The 21,602-nt window shown below is 40.1% G+C and overlaps 1 protein-coding gene across 1 annotated transcript; it reads right to left on the reverse strand.

The window, feature by feature from the left end:
• Window positions 1-1,093: 1,093 nt before the first annotated feature.
• LOC117549018 (myelin regulatory factor-like protein) lies at window positions 1,094-21,418 on the reverse strand (the record flags this gene model as incomplete). The annotated part of the gene is given in 19 exon segments (XM_034220575.1): window positions 1,094-1,649; window positions 3,672-3,743; window positions 4,994-5,105; window positions 7,343-7,417; window positions 7,536-7,620; window positions 7,812-7,859; window positions 9,093-9,233; window positions 9,379-9,425; window positions 9,909-9,965; window positions 10,448-10,588; window positions 14,195-14,340; window positions 15,814-15,923; window positions 16,002-16,112; window positions 19,287-19,434; window positions 19,436-19,486; window positions 20,036-20,129; window positions 20,207-20,317; window positions 20,587-20,663; window positions 21,223-21,418. Coding segments are annotated over 19 exon segments (1,915 nt in total), but the record flags the coding sequence as incomplete, so codon positions are not given.
• Between the last annotated feature and the right edge of the window lie 184 nt (window positions 21,419-21,602).

A 21,602-nucleotide genomic window follows, 5' to 3' on the forward strand; every position in this document is an offset into this window, starting at 1 on the left:
TTTTGCAAAACAGAGAGGATGTGTGGCAATATTTTCCCGTTAAAATGCAGTAATTAAGAGTCTTATTTATTATTCTTTTTAGCGTGTTTTTGTTCTATACTCTCCTTTTCTCTGCACGTTTACTGTCAAGAGTTATAATGTTGCGTTGGTTATTATGACTGCATTGTGGGGACTTATTGGCATTGTGGGGACTTTTTAGCATTGTGGGGACTTTTTAGCATTGTGGGGACTTATCAGCATTGTGGGGACTTATCGGCATTGTGGGGACTTATCAGCATTGTAGGGACTTATCGGCATTGTGGGGACTTATCGGCATTGTGGGGACTTATCAGAATTGTGGGGACTTATCAGCATTGTGGGGACTTATCAGCATTGTGGGGACTTATCAGCATTGTGGGGACTTATCATCATTGTGGGGACTTATCGGCATTGTGGGGACTTATCAGCATTGTAGGGACTTATCGGCATTGTGGGGACTTATCGGCATTGTGGGGACTTATCAGCATTGTAGGGACTTATCGGCATTGTGGGGACTTATCGGCATTGTGGGGACTTATCAGCATTGTGGGGACTTATCAGAATTGTGGGGACTTATCAGCATTGTGGGGACTTATTGGCATTGTGTAAAACTGTAAAAAAAAAAGACAGCCACAATGACATTTTAAAACACACTTCACTGTTTATTAGTTTTCATTTCACATAAAGCAGAGCAGTCACGTTCAGTTTAGCTCATGGAACATTTTCACACCAGCAGAACACTTAAACTACATTAACGTTTATTTTGATAAGTAACTTTAACATCTTATAATCACTGCTTTCTTTTAAGGTCTCAGAATAAAGACTTACTCGAATTTCATAAATAAGAAAACATGTCTACTGTATTTTCTTCATTTATTGACGTCATTACAAATAACAGTTGATGTACGAACAGATACACTTCTGAGATCAACACTCGTGCTTCATTCACACATCTAATTTCTTGGAATTTTTAAAAGAATCCCAAAATTATTTTACACAGTCCTGGGATCAGTGCTTTACATTAAAAAAAAAAAAACGTTTTCATGAAACTATAGCATAGACTGTAATTGGAGTCACTTAAATATGCAATGTCTTGGCAAAGGTCTTTTGTAATTGATACGAAAGGCCTTTAAATATATATAATAATGTATAACTCTCCAGTCAATATATGGAAAAGCAAAAAGGATAAAGTAAGCTTGCATTATTTTGAGAAAAAATGTAATTCTGGTCGTCAAAATAAGGAAATTAACATTAAAAATCATACATTTGCATAAAAAAACTGATGTTACTGATTTAATCCGAGAAGAATAGTCTCCTTTTTACTCATACATGTATGACTTTAATCTCATATTAGTTGGATATCGAGGCAAATTCCACTTTTGTTATTTGCTATTATACAGAACAATCCATCAGCTAAAGCGACTCATATTACAATCAAAACAAAACAAAAACAAAACAGAGCAGAAGTAAGTCTTAAATTAATCTGATTGTCATATTGTGTTAAAAAAAACACTTTTTCAAATCTTTTAAACGTGGGACTACGAGTCTGTGCAGCGTCTGTAGAAGTGGAGGTGGTAATCTGTGAAGAGCGCCCCCGCCAGGTGATGATCGGTATTACAGTCTGCCTGACCCTGAGGTTAAAGACAATAACACACACTTAATATATTACATTAAAGCATGGAGACACTACATACTGATATACACCTGAACATCAGCAGGAGAGGACTCTTTAAAGTAGAGACACTACATACTGATATACACCTGAACATCAGCAGGGAGAGGACTCTTTAAAGTAGAGACACTACTACTGATATACACCTGAACATCAGCAGGAGAAGACTCTTTAAAGTAGGGAGACGCTACAGTACTGATATACACCTGAATCATCAGCAGGAGAGGACTCTTTAAGGTAGAGACACTACATACTGATATACACCTGAACTCAGCATGAGAGGGACTCTTAAGTAGAGACACTACATACTGATATACACCTGAACATCAGCAGGGGAAAGACCTTAAGAGTAGAGACACTACATACTGATATACACGCTGAAGATACTATCAGCAGGAGAGGACTCTTTAAAGTAGAGACACTACATACTGATCTACACCTGAAGCATCAGCAGGAGAGGACTCTTAAAGTAGAGAGACACTACATACTGATATACACCTGACATCAGCAGGAGAGGACTCTTTAAAGTAGAGACACTACATACTGATATACACCTGAACATCAGCAGGAGAGGACTCTTTAAAGTAGAGACACTACATACTGATATACACCTGAACATCAGCAGGAGAGGACTCTTAAAGATGAGACACTACATACTGATATACACCTGAACATCAGCAGGAGAGGAATCTTTAAAGTAGAGACACTACATACTGATATACACCTGAACATCAGCAGGAGAGCCGACTCTTAAAGTAGAGACACTACATACTGATATACACCTGAACATCAGCAGGAGAGGACTCTTTAAAGTAGAGACACTACATAACTGATATACACCTGAAAATCAGCAGGAGAGGACTCTTTAAAGTAGAGACACTACATACTGATATACACCTGAACATCAGCAGGAGGAGGACTCTTTAAGTAGAGACACTACATACTGATATACACCTGAACATCAGCAGGAGAGGACTCTTTAAAGTAGAGACACTACATACTGATATACACCTGAACATCAGCAGGAGAGGACTCTTTAAAGTACGAGACACTACATACTGATATACACCTGAACATCAGCAGGGAGAGGACTCTTTAAAGTAGAGACACTACATACTGATATACACCTGAACATCAGCAGGAGAGGACTCTTTAAAGTAGAGACACTACATACTGATATACACCTGGACATCAGCAGGAAGGACTCTTTAAAGTAGAGACACTACATACTGATATACACCTGAACATCAGCAGGAGAGGACTATTTAAAGTAGAGGACACTACATACTGATATACACCCTGAACATCAGCAGGAGAGGACTCTTTAAAGTAGAGACACTACATACTGATATACACCTGAACCATCAGCAGATGAGGACTCTTTAAAGTAGAGACACTACATACTGATATACACCTTGAACATCAGCAGGAGAGGACTCTTTAAAGTAGAGACCACTACATACTGATATACACCAGAACATCAGCAGGAGAGGACTCTTTAAAGTAGAGACACTACATACTGAATACACCAGAACATCAGCAGGAGAGGACTCTTAAAGTAGAGACACTACATACTGATATACACCCTGAACATCAGTCAGGAGAGGACTCTTTAAAGTAGAGGACACTACATACTGATATACACCTGAACATCAGCAGGAGAGGACTCTTTAAAGTAGAGACACTACATACTGATATACACCAGAACATCAGCAGGAGAGGACTCTTTAAAGTAGAGACACTACATACTGATATACACCAGAACATCAGCAGGAGAGGACTCTTTAAAGTAGAGACACTACATACTGATATACACCTGAACATCAGCAGGAGAGGACTCTTTAAAGTAGAGACACTACATACTGATATACACCTGAACATCAGCAGGAGAGGACTCTTTAAATTAGAGACACTACATACTGATATACACCTGAACATCAGCAGAGTAGGGCCACTTTAAAAAGAAAAGTGTGTTTCTTACGGCCACTGTGGAGCGAAAGTGATACGAGCTGTGATAAAGACGAGCGACGTGGAGATTCCATTCATGTTCTCCCTGCAGAAACACAGAGAGAAAAACATCAGATATACGTTAATTAAATATAAATACATTTAGTTAAAACAAATAAAAACAACGTCTCAGAATCAACAAAACCATTACTCGGGGTGATCAGAAAATGGAAAGTGTTACTCATTTTACTCGAGTAAAATATCTTTTTCCACCTCTTCTGTATTCTGTCTTTCACTTTGAGATTGGTCTCCATGTCCGGGATTAGAGTGAGCTTTGCTGAGATTAGCATGTTGACGTCCTGATGTGAGGGAAACACTGCCACGCATTCATTATTGATCAGTGTCTTCCAACTCTTCCTGCATTATTTACTGTAATGGTAACTGAGTTAGTGGACTGGAACCTCAGTGACCCTCAAACCAACGCAAACAAACACACACACAAGTTTCCTCAAGCATGCAGTATTGTTTACCATTGGCCATTTTTACGAAAAACCAAACCGCTTAAAAAGAAAAGGTCCTAGTGGATCGAAAGCCCAAAGTTAAAAAGGACTGTTATCCCTGAAACAATGTATTTTAATAAAGAAATAACCAATCTAGAGTTAAGTTACTGATGGCCCTACTAACGTTACCAGAACTTACTATGGTCTGGCTTGTTTGAAGTAAATATGTCAGCGTTGTTGTTTTTAGTTTGAATCCTTATGGTTTATGTGCATATGTATCAATGTGTCTTAAGGTATATAGATATTGGCATACATATTTTTATATATATTTGTATTTTGTATTCTGGATTGTGGGAAACAGTATTTCGATCTCTCTGTCTGTACACACAAACTGAAAGATTGACAATAAAGTGGACTTTGACTTTGTACTCACTTTGGATAAAAGCGTCAGCTAAATGTAATATAATATACCATATAGCTCAATTTAACGAATAACATATAATAATTAACATAGATTTCTGCTGTTGGAAATGAACAATAGATAACTGTATCATCTCCATAGAAATTATCGTAGATTATTGACATTTATGGAGAACAGTAGTGGTCCCAGTATGGAGCCCTGAGGCACGCCTGTTGATATAAAAACAGCCTTTTTTAGGTGACAATAAAGGTATTCTGAACTGCAGTGGTCCCAGTATGGAGCCCTGGGGCACGCCTTTTGATATAAAAACAGCCTTTTTTAGGTGACAATAAAGGTATTCTGAACTGTAGTGGTCCCAGTATGGAGCCCTGGGGCACGCCTTTTGATATAAAAATATCCTTTTTTAGGTGATAACTGTAAATGTGTGATATTTACCTGTGTGTTTGTCGGGTATCTACTCCCTGAGACGCTGTCTAGATCCAGCAGAGCAGAGCAAGGCGCCGACTCATCGAGGCTGCAGAGGTGAACCACCAGCAGCTCTGTGGAGCTACACAGAAATAACATAAATATATATATTAATGTAAATATAAATACATTTATGACAACATAAATGTATTTACTGTCATGTCTTTATTTTTATTTATAGCTATTACCATGTCCAAATTCCAATATTTACAACACTTTTTTGCAAATGTTGTATACATGAATGTGAAGCTGACAATTGAGCGGCCCAGACCAAGCAAGGAGGCAGAGGCAGCACGTCCCAAATATAACCCGGTGTGGGCATTTATTACAGCATGAACACAATACCCACAGCTAGTGATGTTACGTATTGCGCCGAGGCTTCGGAGCGTGTGTCGAGTAATCCCCGAAGCTTTTTGTGAAGCATGTATCGAGGCTTGTATCGTTTTGGGCCAGTGACGTCATCGATGACAAACGAAGCCTCGCTGCCTGTCGATACCACGTGACTGCTTCACGAAGCCATTCAGATCGGTTGAACCGTTGAACCACAACGCTCATAATACCCATGGATGTATAATAAGAACCATATTACCCCTCCTGTACCCGGGCCCGGTGACACGATGGAATTAAAAGAGCTCAAAACCTCACCTATATAGAGGTCGGAACATGTCATAAGTATAAATAGATACAAGCATAAATAAATGTAGGAAAAAAACCATGAATGAATAAATACAGGAATAAATATGTTACAGTATTTTCAGGGAGATTCAGCGTGTGTGCTGTGGCTCAGCTGGAAAGCAGTTGACTCACGATCGCAGGGTTCCTGGTTCAACGACTCGTCAATATGTCTTTTTTGTTGTTTATAAAAGCTACAGCTAAATGAGATAATGTAGTTAATAAATGTATTCTTTGATATGGTTTAGCCTTTCTCAGGCTACAACATGGTTACGTTTATGAATATTATTAAGGAATACAAATCCCTATTTGTAATGTTTACCAGCCTCCTTAGGCTTTTCAATCACAATCATTCAACTGGAATAAAAACAATATTGTTAACATGAAAATATGATTTAATGTTCGTTGTTTAGAGTTATTCTAAGGCTTTACTCATTGGGAACTCGGTATGAGATACAGCACACTGTTGAGATGTCCAATCTGCCTGTTTTACACACTTTGACCAACAGGGGGTTTGTGTTCAGATGAAGCCCATGATGAAGCCTCATGAGATGAACCCTTTTGCGAACCAATTGGCTGGAAAGCTTCAAAGCTTCATAAGGCTTCATCTCGCCATCACTACCCACAGCCTCAATCCTGCTGCTGCTGTTCACGTGGGCACAGCCTGCAGCCACCAGGATCTCACACACACTACCAGCCTCTAAACAGACAGGGCAACAGACCCTAAATACACACACTAATCAGCAATTCGACACAGGTGGGGGGAGGAGACAACACAGGGCACCAGGTGCACACAATCAACAGCCACAGACATGGGGGAAGGGGAACACTTTTAACATGAAACCAGGAAACAGAGACAGACAAACTAGTTACATAACTTACATTCCCATGCAATGTTTTTAGTGCTATATTACCCGTAACGGAGGCCGAGATCTATGGGCCCAGAGATCACCTCCGTTACAATGAAGATAATGTATTAATACAATCATTTGTAATTTTAGTAATAAGAGATACGTTACTATCCTATATTGTTTTACTATCCTATGTATATACAAGTATGTCTATGCTCCTGTACTGTAAACATATATTCCTGTTACTAACCGCAGTATTTTTGACTTTTTTAGAACATTTTAATTATCCAGAATTGTTATAATATTTTGCATTTGATTTTTACTTTACATTTTTAATTGTAAATTCTCTGTTCCACTTTTTAAGTATTTTGTATTTTATGTCTGAACACACGGATGCTTCTTTTGTAACAAAACAATTTCCCAAATTGGGATCAATAGAGTATTTATCTATCTATCTACTTAGAAAGTAGAGACTATGGGTAATAACCTGTGATAATGTATACATTTTGAGGGTAATGATTATTCTATTTCCTAACCCTCTTTAATTAATCGAATAAATAATGTATCTTTGTTCAATTTAACAAAACATTAAGTAAATTGCTGTTAAAATAGTTTTCATTTAAACCCTAATACCTTTGGTTTAGTCACAAAGTTTACAATTACAAAACATCATAAAGATTTTCATTATTATTTTCAATATTGACTAAAAATAAAGTTGATATTTCCAATTATCTGGAGCTGTTCGAACATAAGACTTCCCTTATAGTCTAAATATTTAGGGTTCATTTAAACTCACTTCATGATCAGCGTGACTCTCATGTTGACTGGGACAAACTGACTGACAGGAACTCTGAAGACGTATCTCCCGGGCCTGAAGGAAACACACGGAAATCAATAATAAAACGGCATATTTTACAGTAACGAAAGGTTTTTCTAAGACACGGTCAGAGTAAATAAGGTTTATTTAGTCTTTCGTCTGTCTCACTTACCCACATTCGGTTCTCAGGCAGTATTTGCTGTCGATCACCTGCTGGCTCTCTTTGATCATAAAGGATTGGATGGTGGTGTTCGTCCCTAATTGAGAAAACAGATGATTAGAGATGCATTTTAATGAAACATCTCGCATTGTGTGCAAAACAGATGCTGATATTGTTTTAATCTGCATCGTCCTGACTTAAACTAAGCTCTAATGACTGATACAATATTAAAACCAGACTATTTGTATTCTGCTGTTTGAGTTTAAAATGTAGAAGTAATACACTTACAATCTCCAGCCAGTTTCATCTGGTCGTAAGTTTTTTCTTTTCTTTTTTCTGTAAACCAAAAACAGACATTACATTACATTTAGCTGACGCTTTTATCCAAAGCGACTTACAATAAGTACATTCGACCAGGAAGACACAACCTTGAAGAAAACAGAATCATAAAGTACATCAGGTTTCATAGAGCCAAACATTTCAAGTGCTACTCAACTGGCTTTAGATAAGCCAGTCCTTTATTAGTATATAAGTGCTTTGTTAATAGTTCTAATGCTCGAAGTGGAGTCGAAAGAGATGAGTTTTCAGTCTGGAAGATGTGCAAGCTATCTGCCGTCCTGATGTCAATGGGGAGCTCATTCCACCATCTTGGAGCCAGGACAGCAAACCCACGTGTTTTCGCCGATGGGAACTTGGGTCCCCCTCGCAGCGAGGGCGCAACGAGTCGTTTGGCTGATGCAGAGCGTAGTGCACGCGCTGGGGTGTACGGTTTAACCATGTCCTGGATGTAGGAAGGGCCAGATCCATTCGCAGCATGGTAAGCAAGTACCAGTGTCTTGAAGTGGATTCTAGCAGTTACCGGAAGCCAGTGAAGGGAGCGGAGGAGCGGAGTGGTGTGGGAGAATTTAGGAAGGTTGAAGACCAGACGAGCCGCTGCATTCTGGATGAGCTGCAGAGGTCGGATGGCACATGCAGGTAGACCAGCCAGGAGGGAGTTGCAGTAGTCTAGGCGTGAGATGACGAGAGCCTGGACCAGAACCTGAGTCGCTTTCTGAGTCAGCTGGGGACGTATCTTCCTGATGTTGTAAAGCGTGTATCTGCAGCAGCGGGTTGTAGCAGCGATGTTTGCAGTGAAGGACAGGTTGTTATCTAGGGTCACACCCAGATTCCTTGCAGTCTGAGTCGGGGAAACAACTGAGGTGCCGATGTTGATTGTTAGGTCAAGAGTGGGACAATCTTTTCCCGGGAGGAAGAGCAGCTCAGTCTTGTCAAGGTTGAGCTTGAGGTGGTGAGCAGACATCCACTGAGAGATGTCAGACCAAACCATTCAGAAGAAATCAAATCAAACTTTATTTATAAAGCACTTTTCATACACAAAGTGCTCCACAAACCAAACACATACAAACAATTTACAAACAAATAAATACAATAATATCTCCCCATTCCCAGGTATAACCACTTACTACCAATGCAGGACTGAATTAAATAATAAATAATACATAATGAATAATAATTCAATTAAAAAAGATATCTTTGAGGTCTTTTTGTGTCTCTTTTTGGTAGCGTTACCTGACATATGAGATGTTTGTGTGGAGGTGATGTTGGGCTCAGTGCTGCCCCCTGGAGGGCAGCAGTACACATGGTCACAGTACAGCAGCTCACAGAAGTCCACATCTGGGGGCCAAGAGCCGGGGGGGCTGGTGGGGGGGACTGGGGGAGAAAGGTGGGTGTTATTGCACGAAAACAACTCTGACACTGTCGAGACGGTTAAATGCATTTTCCCAAGGGGATACATCTAAATAGTTTCATCTTATTTTATTTTAATTCTCGTGCATAATGTATAGTTGTTTGTTACCTTGGCTGCTCCAGGCTGTCGGCTGAAAAGGCTCCGCACTGCCGTTACTAACAGACAACAACAACAACAACAGCAAAAATCAGCACAAACAACAACACTGTGGCTTTATTGTCATGTGCTCAGCAGCTACAGTGTAGATATGAACAATGAAAATCTGAAGTCCCAGGCTCCTCCAACAGAGCAACATGAATATATATATATATATATATATATATATGGGACATAAAACTAATAAAACAGATAAAATAGTGCAAGAGAATGTTTTGAGATGTGCAAGTAAATACAAATAAAATAGAAACAGTGCAAGATGAGTCTATTTACAATTAAATGGAATTATATATTAGATATATAATTAGCAAAATGCAATAAGATGGATGTTCTTCCAAAAGTTCAGATGTTTAATTGTAGTATCGTTGCTTTGTTGTTCCTAAATGTGAGATTATTAATTATATTTATATTGTCAAATGAAGTAATGTTTTATTAATCTGTCTCTTGATGTGTTTTAGTTGTTAGTTTAATAATCAGCGTACCTCATGTCCGAGTCGTCAGTCAGGTTCAGCAGGTAGATAGCCGTGATAGAGATGACGCTGAAAACAGAACATTTTTGTTTTAAATCAATATTACATGTATTATTTCTACATATTAACAACAGTGTGGTGGAAATTCCACACTTAATCGCCTTCTGGCAAGAAAAGAACAAATATACAAGCTTAAACCAAAGTTTAATATAATAATAATAAAGAGTTATAGCATTTTACAGAATCAATGTATTTCCAGCTGGAAGGACAGATAACCTGAACCAATGTGTGCTAAAGAAATCTGACCAAGTCACACAGAAGAGCAATGACTTTAAACAGAGGAGACACAGGACGAGGATTCATTCAGCTGCGTCATTTACTTTACAGTCTAAGACAGAAGGGGAAGTATAGCATGTTCATTACAACCCTAACATCCATAGAGAATTGCCTGACGGCGGTCAAGGTGACACCCTTCTGTCTGAGAACATTAGGAAACCTACATATATATTGAATTATTATACATTCCCATGATAAACAGGAAGTGAGGTTACCAGAAAGCCATGGTGGCCAGCAGGGTGAAGACGCTGGCCTGGAAGACTTTGTGCCGAAGAACCTTCTGACTCCGGCTCTCCTTCTGAACTCTGACGGGTTTCCCCTCCTCAGGACTCACACACACACTGCTGGGTTTCCTGCTGAGAGGGCAAGGTACACACATCCTTTACTCAAGTAAAAGTACACACATCCTTTACTCAAGTAGAAGTACACACATCCTTTACTCAAGTAGAAGTACACACATCCTTTACTCAAGTAGAAGTACAGATACTGGTGTTTAAAAATACTCTGGTGAAAGTAGAAGTACTGACTAAACTTCTTTACTCAAGTCAAAGTAAAGAGGCTTTGAAAGTGTACTTCAGTAAATAGTACCCATAACTAGCAGCTGCTTTAAAGAGTACCTGACCTCCCTTTATATTAATAGAACAATAATGTCATTGTTAGCTAATGAATGTTTCCATGCTGAACAACGGCAACATGACAACGTTGCCATTGGTCCCTCTTCTTTAGAGAAGACCAGGAAATGATGGATACACGGATCGTGTTCAAATCAATAGGCACGCAATGACTCTAAAGAATAATGATCACGCACCAAACACACATTCAGACTAAAGGAACCAGCTGTTTGGGAAATGAGAGAAGTAGAAAGTACAGGTATTTGAGTTCAACATGTGAGAAGTAGAAAGTACAGGTATTTGGGTTCAACATGTGAGAAGTAGAAAGTACAGGTATTTGGGTTCAACATGTGAGAAGTAGAAAGTACAGGTATTTGAGTTCAACATGTAAGAAGTAGAAAGTACAGGTATTTGAGGTTCAACATGTAAGAAGTAGAAAGTACAGGTATTTGGTTCAACATGTAAGAAGTAGAAAGTACAGGTATTTGGGTTCAACATGTAAGAAGTAGAAAGTACAGGTATTTGTGTTCAACATGTAAGAAGTAGAAAGTACAGGTATTTGAGTTCACATGTAAGAAGTAGAAAGTACAGGTATTTGAGTTCAACATGTAAGAAGTAGAAAGTACAGGTATTTGTGTTCAACATGTAAGAAGTAGAAAGTACAGGTATTTGAGTTCAACATGTAAGAAGTAGAAAGTACAGGTATTTGGGTTCAACATGTAAGAAGTAGAAAGTACAGGTATTTGAGTTCAACATGTAAGAAGTAGAAAGTACAGGTATTTGAGTTCAACATGTAAGAAGTAGAAAGTACAGGTATTTGTGTTCAACATGTAAGAAGTAGAAAGTACAGGTATTTGAGTTCAACATGTAAGAAGTAGAAAGTACAGGTATTTGAGTTCAACATGTAAGAAGTAGAAAGTACAGGTATTTGAGTTCAACATGTGAGAAGTAGAAAGTACAGGTATTTGAGTTCAACATGTAAGAAGTAGAAAGTACAGGTATTTGTGTTCAACATGTAAGAAGTAGAAAGTACAGGTATTTGAGTTCAACATGTAAGAAGTAGAAAGTACAGGTATTTGAGTTCAACATGTGAGAAGTAGAAAGTACAGGTATTTGTGTTCAACATGTAAGAAGTAGAAAGTACAGGTATTTGTGTTCAACATGTAAGAAGTAGAAAGTACAGGTATTTGAGTTCAACATGTAAGAAGTAGAAAGTACAGGTATTTGAGTTCAACATGTGAGAAGTAGAAAGTACAGGTATTTGTGTTCAACATGTAAGAAGTAGAAAGTACAGGTATTTGTGTTCAACATGTAAGAAGTAGAAAGTACAGGTATTTGAGTTCAACATGAGAGAAGTAGAAAGTACAGGTATTTGAGTTCAACATGTAAAAAGTAGAAAGTACAGGTATTTGAGTTCAACATGTAAGAAGTAGAAAGTACAGGTATTTGAGTTCAACATGTAAGAAGTAGAAAGTACAGGTATTTGAGTTCAACATGAGAGAAGTAGAAAGTACAGGTATTTGAGTTCAACATGTAAGAAGTAGAAAGTACAGGTATTTGAGTTCAACATGTAAGAAGTAGAAAGTACAGGTATTTGAGTTCAACATGTAAGAAGTAGAAAGTTCAGGTATTTGAGTTCAACATGTAAGAAGTAGAAAGTACAGGTATTTGAGTTAAACATGTAAGAAGTAGAAAGTACAGGTATTTGAGTTCAACATGTGAGAAGTAGAAAGTACAGGTATTTGAGTTCAACATGTAAGAAGTAGAAAGTACAGGTATTTGTGTTCAACATGTAAGAAGTAGAAAGTACAGGTATTTGTGTTCAAGAAGTCAAAGTAAAAAGAGCTCAGAATAAGTAGTGGAGTAAAGTACTGATACCAGATTTATATTTAAAACTAAAAGATAGATATAACATAAAGTTGTATATTGTATTATATACTCACGTTTAGATTTAACCTTCGGATTAACCATGAAGTTTAATATTTTACATCTAAACATATTTTAACAACTTCATATAACATTTGTTTTACATAAGTTTGTCCCAGAAATGTAACAAAAATGTTTAGTAATTTATTATATTTAATAATTATAATTAATTATACGTTTGAGTTGGAAAATTGTCACTGTATTATTATGTAATTTGCGTCCTCCATCTGTGACCTTTACCACATTTCTGCTGTAATGTAAAGACGTGAACTCGACCGTCCTTCAACTCCTTGTCGAGTCCTTCCTCAGTTAGTCATTTTTCATTTTTACCACAACACCTTTCCACCAGAAAAGAAAAGAATCTCTTTACACGTTCATCCTTCCCCTTAGTCTGGAGAAACCCCGTGATTTTAGTGTTTGAAGACACTTTATTGTTCACATTAGCCTTCAGAGACGTCTTTGTCCTTGAACTGTGACTTTTACTGATAACACTGACACACACACACACACACACACACACACACACACACACACACACACACACACACACACACACACACACACACACACACACACACACACACACACACACACACACACACACACACACACACACACACACACACACACACACACACACACAGATTTCTGCTTTTTTGTCACAGGTGAAGGTGTAAGATATATCCTGCAGGCATACTCTCATAAACATTACCACACACCTGAGCTCAGTGTTGACCTTCTCCACTCTAATAAATGGTGATATTGACTGTATTTTAAAGGTCGCCTATCGTGAAAAAAGAAATGCACTTTCTGATGTCTTTTCTACATCACAAAGTGTCCCCGGTGTGTCGGGGAACTCACGCAGCGTCAGAAAACAAAACCCTCTCTCATTCCTCTGTACCCAAATCTCTAAAAACGGGGGAACAACGGAGCTGATCCAGATTTGCGTCCGATATGACGTAATATCTCAAATGTGGGCGGGCTTTACACCCACGGGCCTATCAGAAACGTTGCTGTCAGACTGTTTTGGATGTACTATGGTCTTTGTTTACCTTAGCCGCTTTCACACCAAGTACTTTGCCGTACTTAGTGCCCAGCACTTAGTGCCCAGCACTTAGTACCCCCATGGAACTAAGTACAGATCGCGTTCACACCGGAATAAGTTCCCTAAGGGAGGGTTAGGCAAATGAAGCCGCTGACGTCACGTTATTTATTTTTAAAGCTACAGACCCAGAATCAGCACTTTAGTAACAGCTGAAATAGAGGGGGATGAGGCAAGAATGATCTGTTTGGTTATTTTGAGCAAAACACATCATAGACATGTTTTTTATATATTTGTATATATCTGAGACCAATAATATATGCCTAGAAATAGTATAATAGGAGACCTTTAAGTGTCAGAATGAATAAATGAGTATATGTTACCCGGTGGAGCGCAGGCTGCCTCCGAGGCTCTTCAGTTTCTCCAGCCTTCGGTTCCAGACCTCCAGCTCTTTGATCCGAGTGTCCAGGTTGTCTGTGAGTTTTGAAAGCTGCTGCACCGCGCCCACGTTCTCCATGAAGATCTGCTCCTGCAGGAGAGGACCAGGAAGTACAGGGTTATACACATTCCTTGTTAACTGCACAGAGAAACCACTTTATTTCAGTTTCCTGTGAGATTCTGAACTCAAACTGAGATTCTGCATTCGACATAAAGTGGAAGCACAAAAGTTATTTTTGACTACAAATGGATAAACTGTTTCGTCTGTTTTATTTGTTCTATGTCCTATATATATATATTCATATATTCATGTTGTTCTGCTGTTCTGATCAATAAAGCCTTGAATCTTGAATTCACAAATGGGTTTGTATTGACCTGTATTTGTTGTTTTGAAAATAAAACAGGTTAGTGAGACTTTTTACATTGTCATGTTCAATTCAGACACGTGTACGTTTTGTAAATGGCTTTTCATTTTTTTGTGGATATGGCTTTGTTGACATTTGGAGAAAGTATTTTGGGATTTACTATTCTGTCCTTTTATAGACGAAACAAATGTAAAGAAGGGATAGATTGATTCAACAACAATACAACTTTTAGAAAGCTAGGTAGGAGTCTGATACAAGTGGTCTCATCATCTTTTGTTATTTGTTGTTTATAATAACTTTTAATATGAAAGACATTTTTTGCTATTTGTTGAAGTGTGACTTAAAGGTGGGGTAGGTAAGTTTCAGAAACCGGCTCGAGTGCACTAACATTTGAAAGTACACAGCCGAAAAGAATCCGCCCCTTCCTTCAGACTTCCTTACAGAGCACCTCCTCCAACACACATGAACGCGACATGACGTCAGCAGACTGGTGAAAGTGGCCGCCTGTTTCTGGCGAGTCATTGAAGTACTGCTGCAATGCACGCCCAATGAGGGCACGCCCAATGAGGGCACGTCCAATGAGGGCACGTCCAATGAGGGCACGCCCAATGAGGGCACGCCCAATGAGGGCACGCCCAATGAGGGCACGCCCAATGAGGGCACGTCCAATGAGGGCACGCCCAATGAGGGCACGCCCAATGAGGGCACGTCCAATGAGGGCACGCCCAATGAGGGCACGCTCAATGAGGGCACGCCCAATGAGGGCACGCCCAACGACGGCACGCCCAATGAGGGCACGCCAATGAGGGCACGCCCAATGAGGGCACGCCCAATGAGGGCACGCCCAATGACGGCACGCCCAATGAGGGCACGAGATGGAAGGCTGACAGACTAAACGGATTGGTTGTACTTTTTACAGTACCACGGCTTCCACAGATGACATTTTTGTATGGATTTATTGTCAAAGCACTTCAGATATTCATTGCTATCGGGATGTTAAGAGCATTCCATCGAATATAACAACAAGTGTATCTCGAGCCGGTTTCTCAAACTTACCTACCCCACCTTTAAGATGTTCGTTGTCATATCTACACTGTAGCTATGTACACATGACAATAAAAGCCTTGAGTCTTTGAATCCTTGAAGTCAAATGTTGAATTTCAAAACAACACTGAGTAAAAGTAAAACAAGGAGATTACTTTGTCCACCATGAGGAAGTTGTGGATCTTCTTTCCGTCAGAACAGGAAACGTCTCCGACCTCGGTCACCGCTGAAGGCAGCAGCTCCTTCACCTCCTGAGCTATTATCCCTGAAACACCATCATGTCCTGTTAGAGTTACTCACCTGCAGTTTGAATAGCATAAAGACGTCATGGTGCTGTCGTCACCTGTCTGGTGGGTGTGGTCTATTCCCATGTTGGAGGCGAACTCGGGTTTATAATCGAACTCAACGATCCTCATCTGAGTGATTCTCCTCAGCTGCTGCTCAGAGTCGACCTGACGAACACACAGAAGCCGACTCTTTAGGAATGGATCATTCAATGCCGTCAGAAAACGACCTTTAGGTCACGGTCACTAGTTAGGTATGTTACGTATGATAACTTTTTCAAAAGGCAATAATCTTAAAATATAGACGGATTTGGATCGGCCAAATTCAATAGGCTCTTCATCTACTCATGCTCAACCCTTCCACCACGTTTCATGAGAATTAGTTGAGTAGTTATTCGAAAAGTTGGTGGTTAAAAGACGATTGCATAGGTCCTTTTTTATTTAAAGGTCACCTATTATGAAAAATCCTCTTCTTCCTGTCTCTTCTACATCAACATGTGTCCCCTCTTCTTCATGTCTCTTCTACATCAACATGTGTCCTCTCTTCTTCATGTCTCTTCTACATCAACATGTGTCCCCTCTTCTTCATGTCTCTTCTACATCAACATGTGTCCCCTCTTCTTCATGTCTCTTCTACATCAACATGTGTCCCCTCTTCTTCATGTCTCTTCTTCATCAACATGTGTCCCCTCTTCTTCATGTCTCTTCTACATCAACATGTGTCCCCTCTTCTTCATGTCTCTTCTACATCAACATGTGTCCCCTCTTCTTCACGTCTCTTCTACATCAACATGTGTCCCCTCTTCTTCATGTCTCTCTACATCAACATGTGTCCCCTCTTCTTCATGTCTCTTCTACATCAACATGTGTCCCCTCTTCTTCATGTCTCTTCTACATCAACATGTGTCCCCTCTTCTTCATGTCTCTTCTACATCAACATATGTCCCCTCTTCTTCATGTCTCCTCTACACAACATATGTCCCCTCTTCTTCATGTCTCCTCTACATCAACATGTGTCCCCTCTTCTTCATATCTCCTCTACATCAACATGTGTCCCCTCTTCTTCATGTCTCTTCTTCATCAACATGTGTCCCCTCTTCTTCATGTCTCTTCTACATCAACATGTGTCCCCTCTTCTTCATGTCTCTTCTACATCAACATGTGTCCCCCTCTTCTTCATGTCTCTTCTACATCAACATGTGTCCCCTCTTCTTCATGTCTCTTCTACATCAACATTTGTCCCCTCTTCTTCATGTCTCCTCTACACAACATATGTCCCCTCTTCTTCATGTCTCCTCTACATCAACATGTGTCCCCTCTTCTTCATATCTCCTCTACATCAACATGTGTCCCCTCTTCTTCATGTCTCCTCTACATCAACATGTGTCCCCTCTTCTTCATGTCTCTTCTACATCAACATGTGTCCCCTCTTCTTCATGCTCTTCTTCTACATCAACATGTGTCCCCTCTTCTTCATGTCTCCTCTACATCAACATGTGTCCCCTCTTCTTCATGTCTCTTCTACATCAACATGTGTCGTCTCTTCTTCATGTCTCTTCTACATCAACATGTGTCCCCTCTTCTTCATGTCTCTTCTACATCACAGTGTACCCTCTTCTTCATGTCTCTTCTACATCAACATGTGTCCCCTCTTCTTCATGTCTCTTCTACATCAACATGTGTCCCCTTCTTCTTCATGTCTCGTCTACATCAACATGTGTCCCCTCTCTTCATGTCTCTTCTACATCAACATGTGTCCCCTCTTCTTCATGTCTCTTCTACATCAACATGTGTCCCTCTCTTCATGTCTCTTCTACTCAACATGTGTCCCCTCTTCTTCATGTCTCCTTCTAATACAACATGTGGTCACCTCTTCTTCATGTCTCTCTACATCAACATGTGTCACACCTCTTCTTCATGTCTCTCTACATCAACATGTGTCCCCTCTTCTCATGGTCCTCTTCTACATCAACATGTGTCCCCTCTTCTCATGTCCTCTTTCTACATCAAACATGTGTCCCATTTCTTCATGTCTCTTGCTACATCAACATGTGTCCTCTCTTCTTCATGGTCTCTTCTACATCAACATGTGTCCCCTCTTTCTCCTGTCTCTTCTACATCAACATGTGTCCCAGTCTTCGTTCATGTCCTCTTCTACAATCAACATGTGTCCCCTCTTCTTCATGTCTCTTCTACATCAACATGTAGTCCCCTCTTCTTCATGTCTCTTCTACATCAACATGTGGTCCCTCTTCTTCATGTCTCTTCTACATCAAAACATGTAGTCCCCTCTTCTCTTCTTCAATGTCTCTTCTACATCACATGTAGTCCCCTCTTCATTCATGTCCTCTTCTACATCAACATGTGTCCGCCTCTTCTTCATGTTTCCTCTTCTACATCAACAATGTAGGTCCCCTTCTTCTCATGTCTCTTCTACCATCACATGTGTCCCCGTCTTCTTGCATGTCTCTTCTACATCAACATGGTAGTCCCCTCTTCTCTCATGTCTCTTCTAACATCAACATGTGTCCCCTCTTCTTCACATATGTCTCCTTCTACATCAACAGGTATCCCTCTTCTTCATGTCTCTTCTACAATCAACAGTGGATCCCTCTCTCTGTCTCTTCTACATCCAACATGTATCCCCTCTTCTTCATGTCTCTCTACATCAACATGTCCCCTCTCTTTTCATGTCTCTTCTACATCAACATGTATCCCCTCTTCTTCATGTCTCTTCTACATCAACATGTGTCCCCTGTTCTCCATGTCTCTTCTACATCAACATGTGTCCCCTCTTCTCCATGTCTCTTCTACATCAACATGTGTCCCCTCTTCTCCATGTCTCTTCTACATCAACATGTGTCCCCTCTTCTTCATGTCTCTTCTACATCAACATGTGTCCCCTCTGTGGAAAGAGACTCTGAAAGTTTCAGGAACAAAGATTCTCTCTCTTTTTGATCCATTTTTATAAAAACCTGGCCACTTGATGATGTCATAACGATGTTTTGTCTTGTGTAACCATTAGCCAATCAGCAACCAAGGTAACCCCCCCCCCCCCCACCGTATCACCTGAATCTCCTCTAGAGCTCCATTGAGTTCTTTGTAACCAAATGTCTCTCAGAGGGGCGTGGGGAGGGGCTCCTTACTTTCATAAAGTAACAGACAGAGAATCAGCACTTTGGAAACAGGGCTGAAACAGAGGGGATTATGGGTAATGCTGCAATGATCTGTTTGGTGTTCCAGCCAATCAGAGACAGGCTCTGGATATATCTGAGAGCTGTGATATATTGATGGAAAACAGTATGATAGGGGACCTTTAAAGTTGTCTGTCCTTGTCTCACCCTCCTGGATGTTCTCCTTGGCGCGGCGGTCTGACGGCTGCATCACGGCTCCCATCACTTTGGCGTTGCCACAGACGACTAACGCCTCATCGGGGGAATCTGTGTTGATGCCCACTCGACCGTGGCAAACTAAAGCGTCCGGAAAACCCCCCCCGCTGCCACAGGGCGTCTCCGTCCATCTCAAACTGACCCGGGTTAGAGGCCTGCGGAGGGGGAAGGTCAGAGGTGGGAAGTAGTGGAGTACAAATACTACACATGGAACAACCTTCCAGAACACCTGAGGTCTTCACCAACGCTGAGTTCTTTTACATCGAGGCTAAAAACATTACTTTTTTCAGCTGTTTACCCAGAAGTCTTTTAACTTGTTTTAGCACCTGCCGTATTTTCAAAATGTTTTTTTGATGTGTATCTCTTTTATGAATGTTTTTATGACTCTGTTATTCCATTGTGTTTAGTTATTGTTGTCTTCTTATTGAGTGTTAATGATAATGTAAAGCACTTTGAATTGCCTCTTTGTCTGAAAATGTGTTATATAAATAAACGTACCTTACTGTACTTAATTACGCTTTCTTTATACATTTTCTTAAACATAAACATTTTCTGACAGCCCTTTAAATCATTCGGCAAAGAATTCCACTTCTTTACGCCAAGAGACAGTCGTCTGCTTTAAAGTAGTATGTGCAAGCTGATGCTCAACATCTCCTCCTATCAGATGTGGTTTCTCACCCCTGGATTAAGGCGTGTTTTCTTACCCTGACGATGATTTTCTCGGACATTAAAGCCGCGAGGAGGAAGGTTTCTTCTCCTCTCACTGCAGCGTAGAGACCAACCACCATCTGGAAATATCTAAAGACAAACTCAATCAGTACGTCGCTCTGACAGTTCGTGCAGTCATGAATCCACAAAGTCACTAACTCTCACACCTCTGGTCAGGGTTGGGTTTTCCTTTCTTCCTCATGTTGTTGGACGTCGTCTCGCTAAAGTGAAGTCGGCCGAGCGTTACCTTTGTGATTTTACCGCTAGGAAGACTGACCCTGGAGGAAGAGCATTTCTTTCATTAATACATGTTTTTTTTGTTTATTCAGCTTCTGTTAATGCATAACGTAAAGACTGCTATCAACCAACAATATCACATTCCAAAACACTAGCAGGTTGCTATCCAATGGTTTCTACATCTTGACCGAATATCTATAACAAGTTAAATGAATGCTCGTTCCATCAAGCACCCGAGGGGTTTCGGGGTGAATTTGGACTAATAGCTGGTGCATGTGACCATGGTAGGGACTCTTCCTCCGTTATCTACCTGACGGGATGAAAAGCCTTCTTGCTCCGGTCCGGCTGCGACTGCTCGATCGTCACCTGGTGGCTCGGAGACTCCAGCTGTGAGGAGTGAGATATATATTTATTTTTTGGTGTCTATTCTACAGTACTGCAATATTACCTGGTCAGCGATGGAAAAATACATCCTTTACTCAAGTAGAAGTACAGATACTCGTGTTTAAAAATACTCTGGTGAAAGTAGAAGTACTGACTAAACTTCTTTACTCAAGTCAAAGTAAAGAGGCTTTGAAATGTACTTCAGTAAATAGTACCCATAACTAGCAGCTGCTTTAAAGAGTACCTGACCTCCCTTTATATTAATAGAACAATAATGTCATTGTTAGCTAATGAATGTTTCCATGCTGAACAACGGCAACATGACAACGTTTCCATTGGTCCCTCTTCTTTAGAGAAGACCAGGAAATGATGGATACACGGATCGTGTTCAAATCAATAGGCACGCAATGACTGAAGAATAATGACCACGCCACCAAACACACATTCAAACTAAAGTAAAGTTTAAACACGAGTATCTCTACTTCTACTTGAGTAAAGGATGTGTGTACTTTTGCCGTCTCTGACTACATCTACCGTAAGGTTGAAGAGTTTTGGTACCTACCTTGATCCCGAACACTTTTATCTGGAAGTGATCGACGGGCTGCGGGCCGCTGGGCGTTCGGACGAACTGCGGCTCCGCGGCCACGCCGATGTGAACCGTGACCTGGAAATGATTCTTCTTTTGGCAAACGAAGGACTCATCAACTCCAGAAAAGTTGAAGCCTTTATCTGTGTCGACGTGGTAGGCAGGAGGACACCTAGAGGAAGCAAAGGTTTAAGGATTCTGTTAGAAAAATCTCACTCGTCACTTTTTCTCAAAATCTAAAAATTCCGACTTTTTCAAAAAATCTCAGATTTCGATTTTTTTTTTTATTTCGTATTTTTTCTCAAAATTCTGACTTTTTCACAAAATCTCAAAATTCTGACTTTTTCTCTCAAAAC

The sequence above is a fragment of the Gymnodraco acuticeps genome, unplaced genomic scaffold (assembly GCF_902827175.1).
Source record: "Gymnodraco acuticeps unplaced genomic scaffold, fGymAcu1.1, whole genome shotgun sequence".
Lineage (NCBI taxonomy): Eukaryota > Metazoa > Chordata > Actinopteri > Perciformes > Bathydraconidae > Gymnodraco > Gymnodraco acuticeps.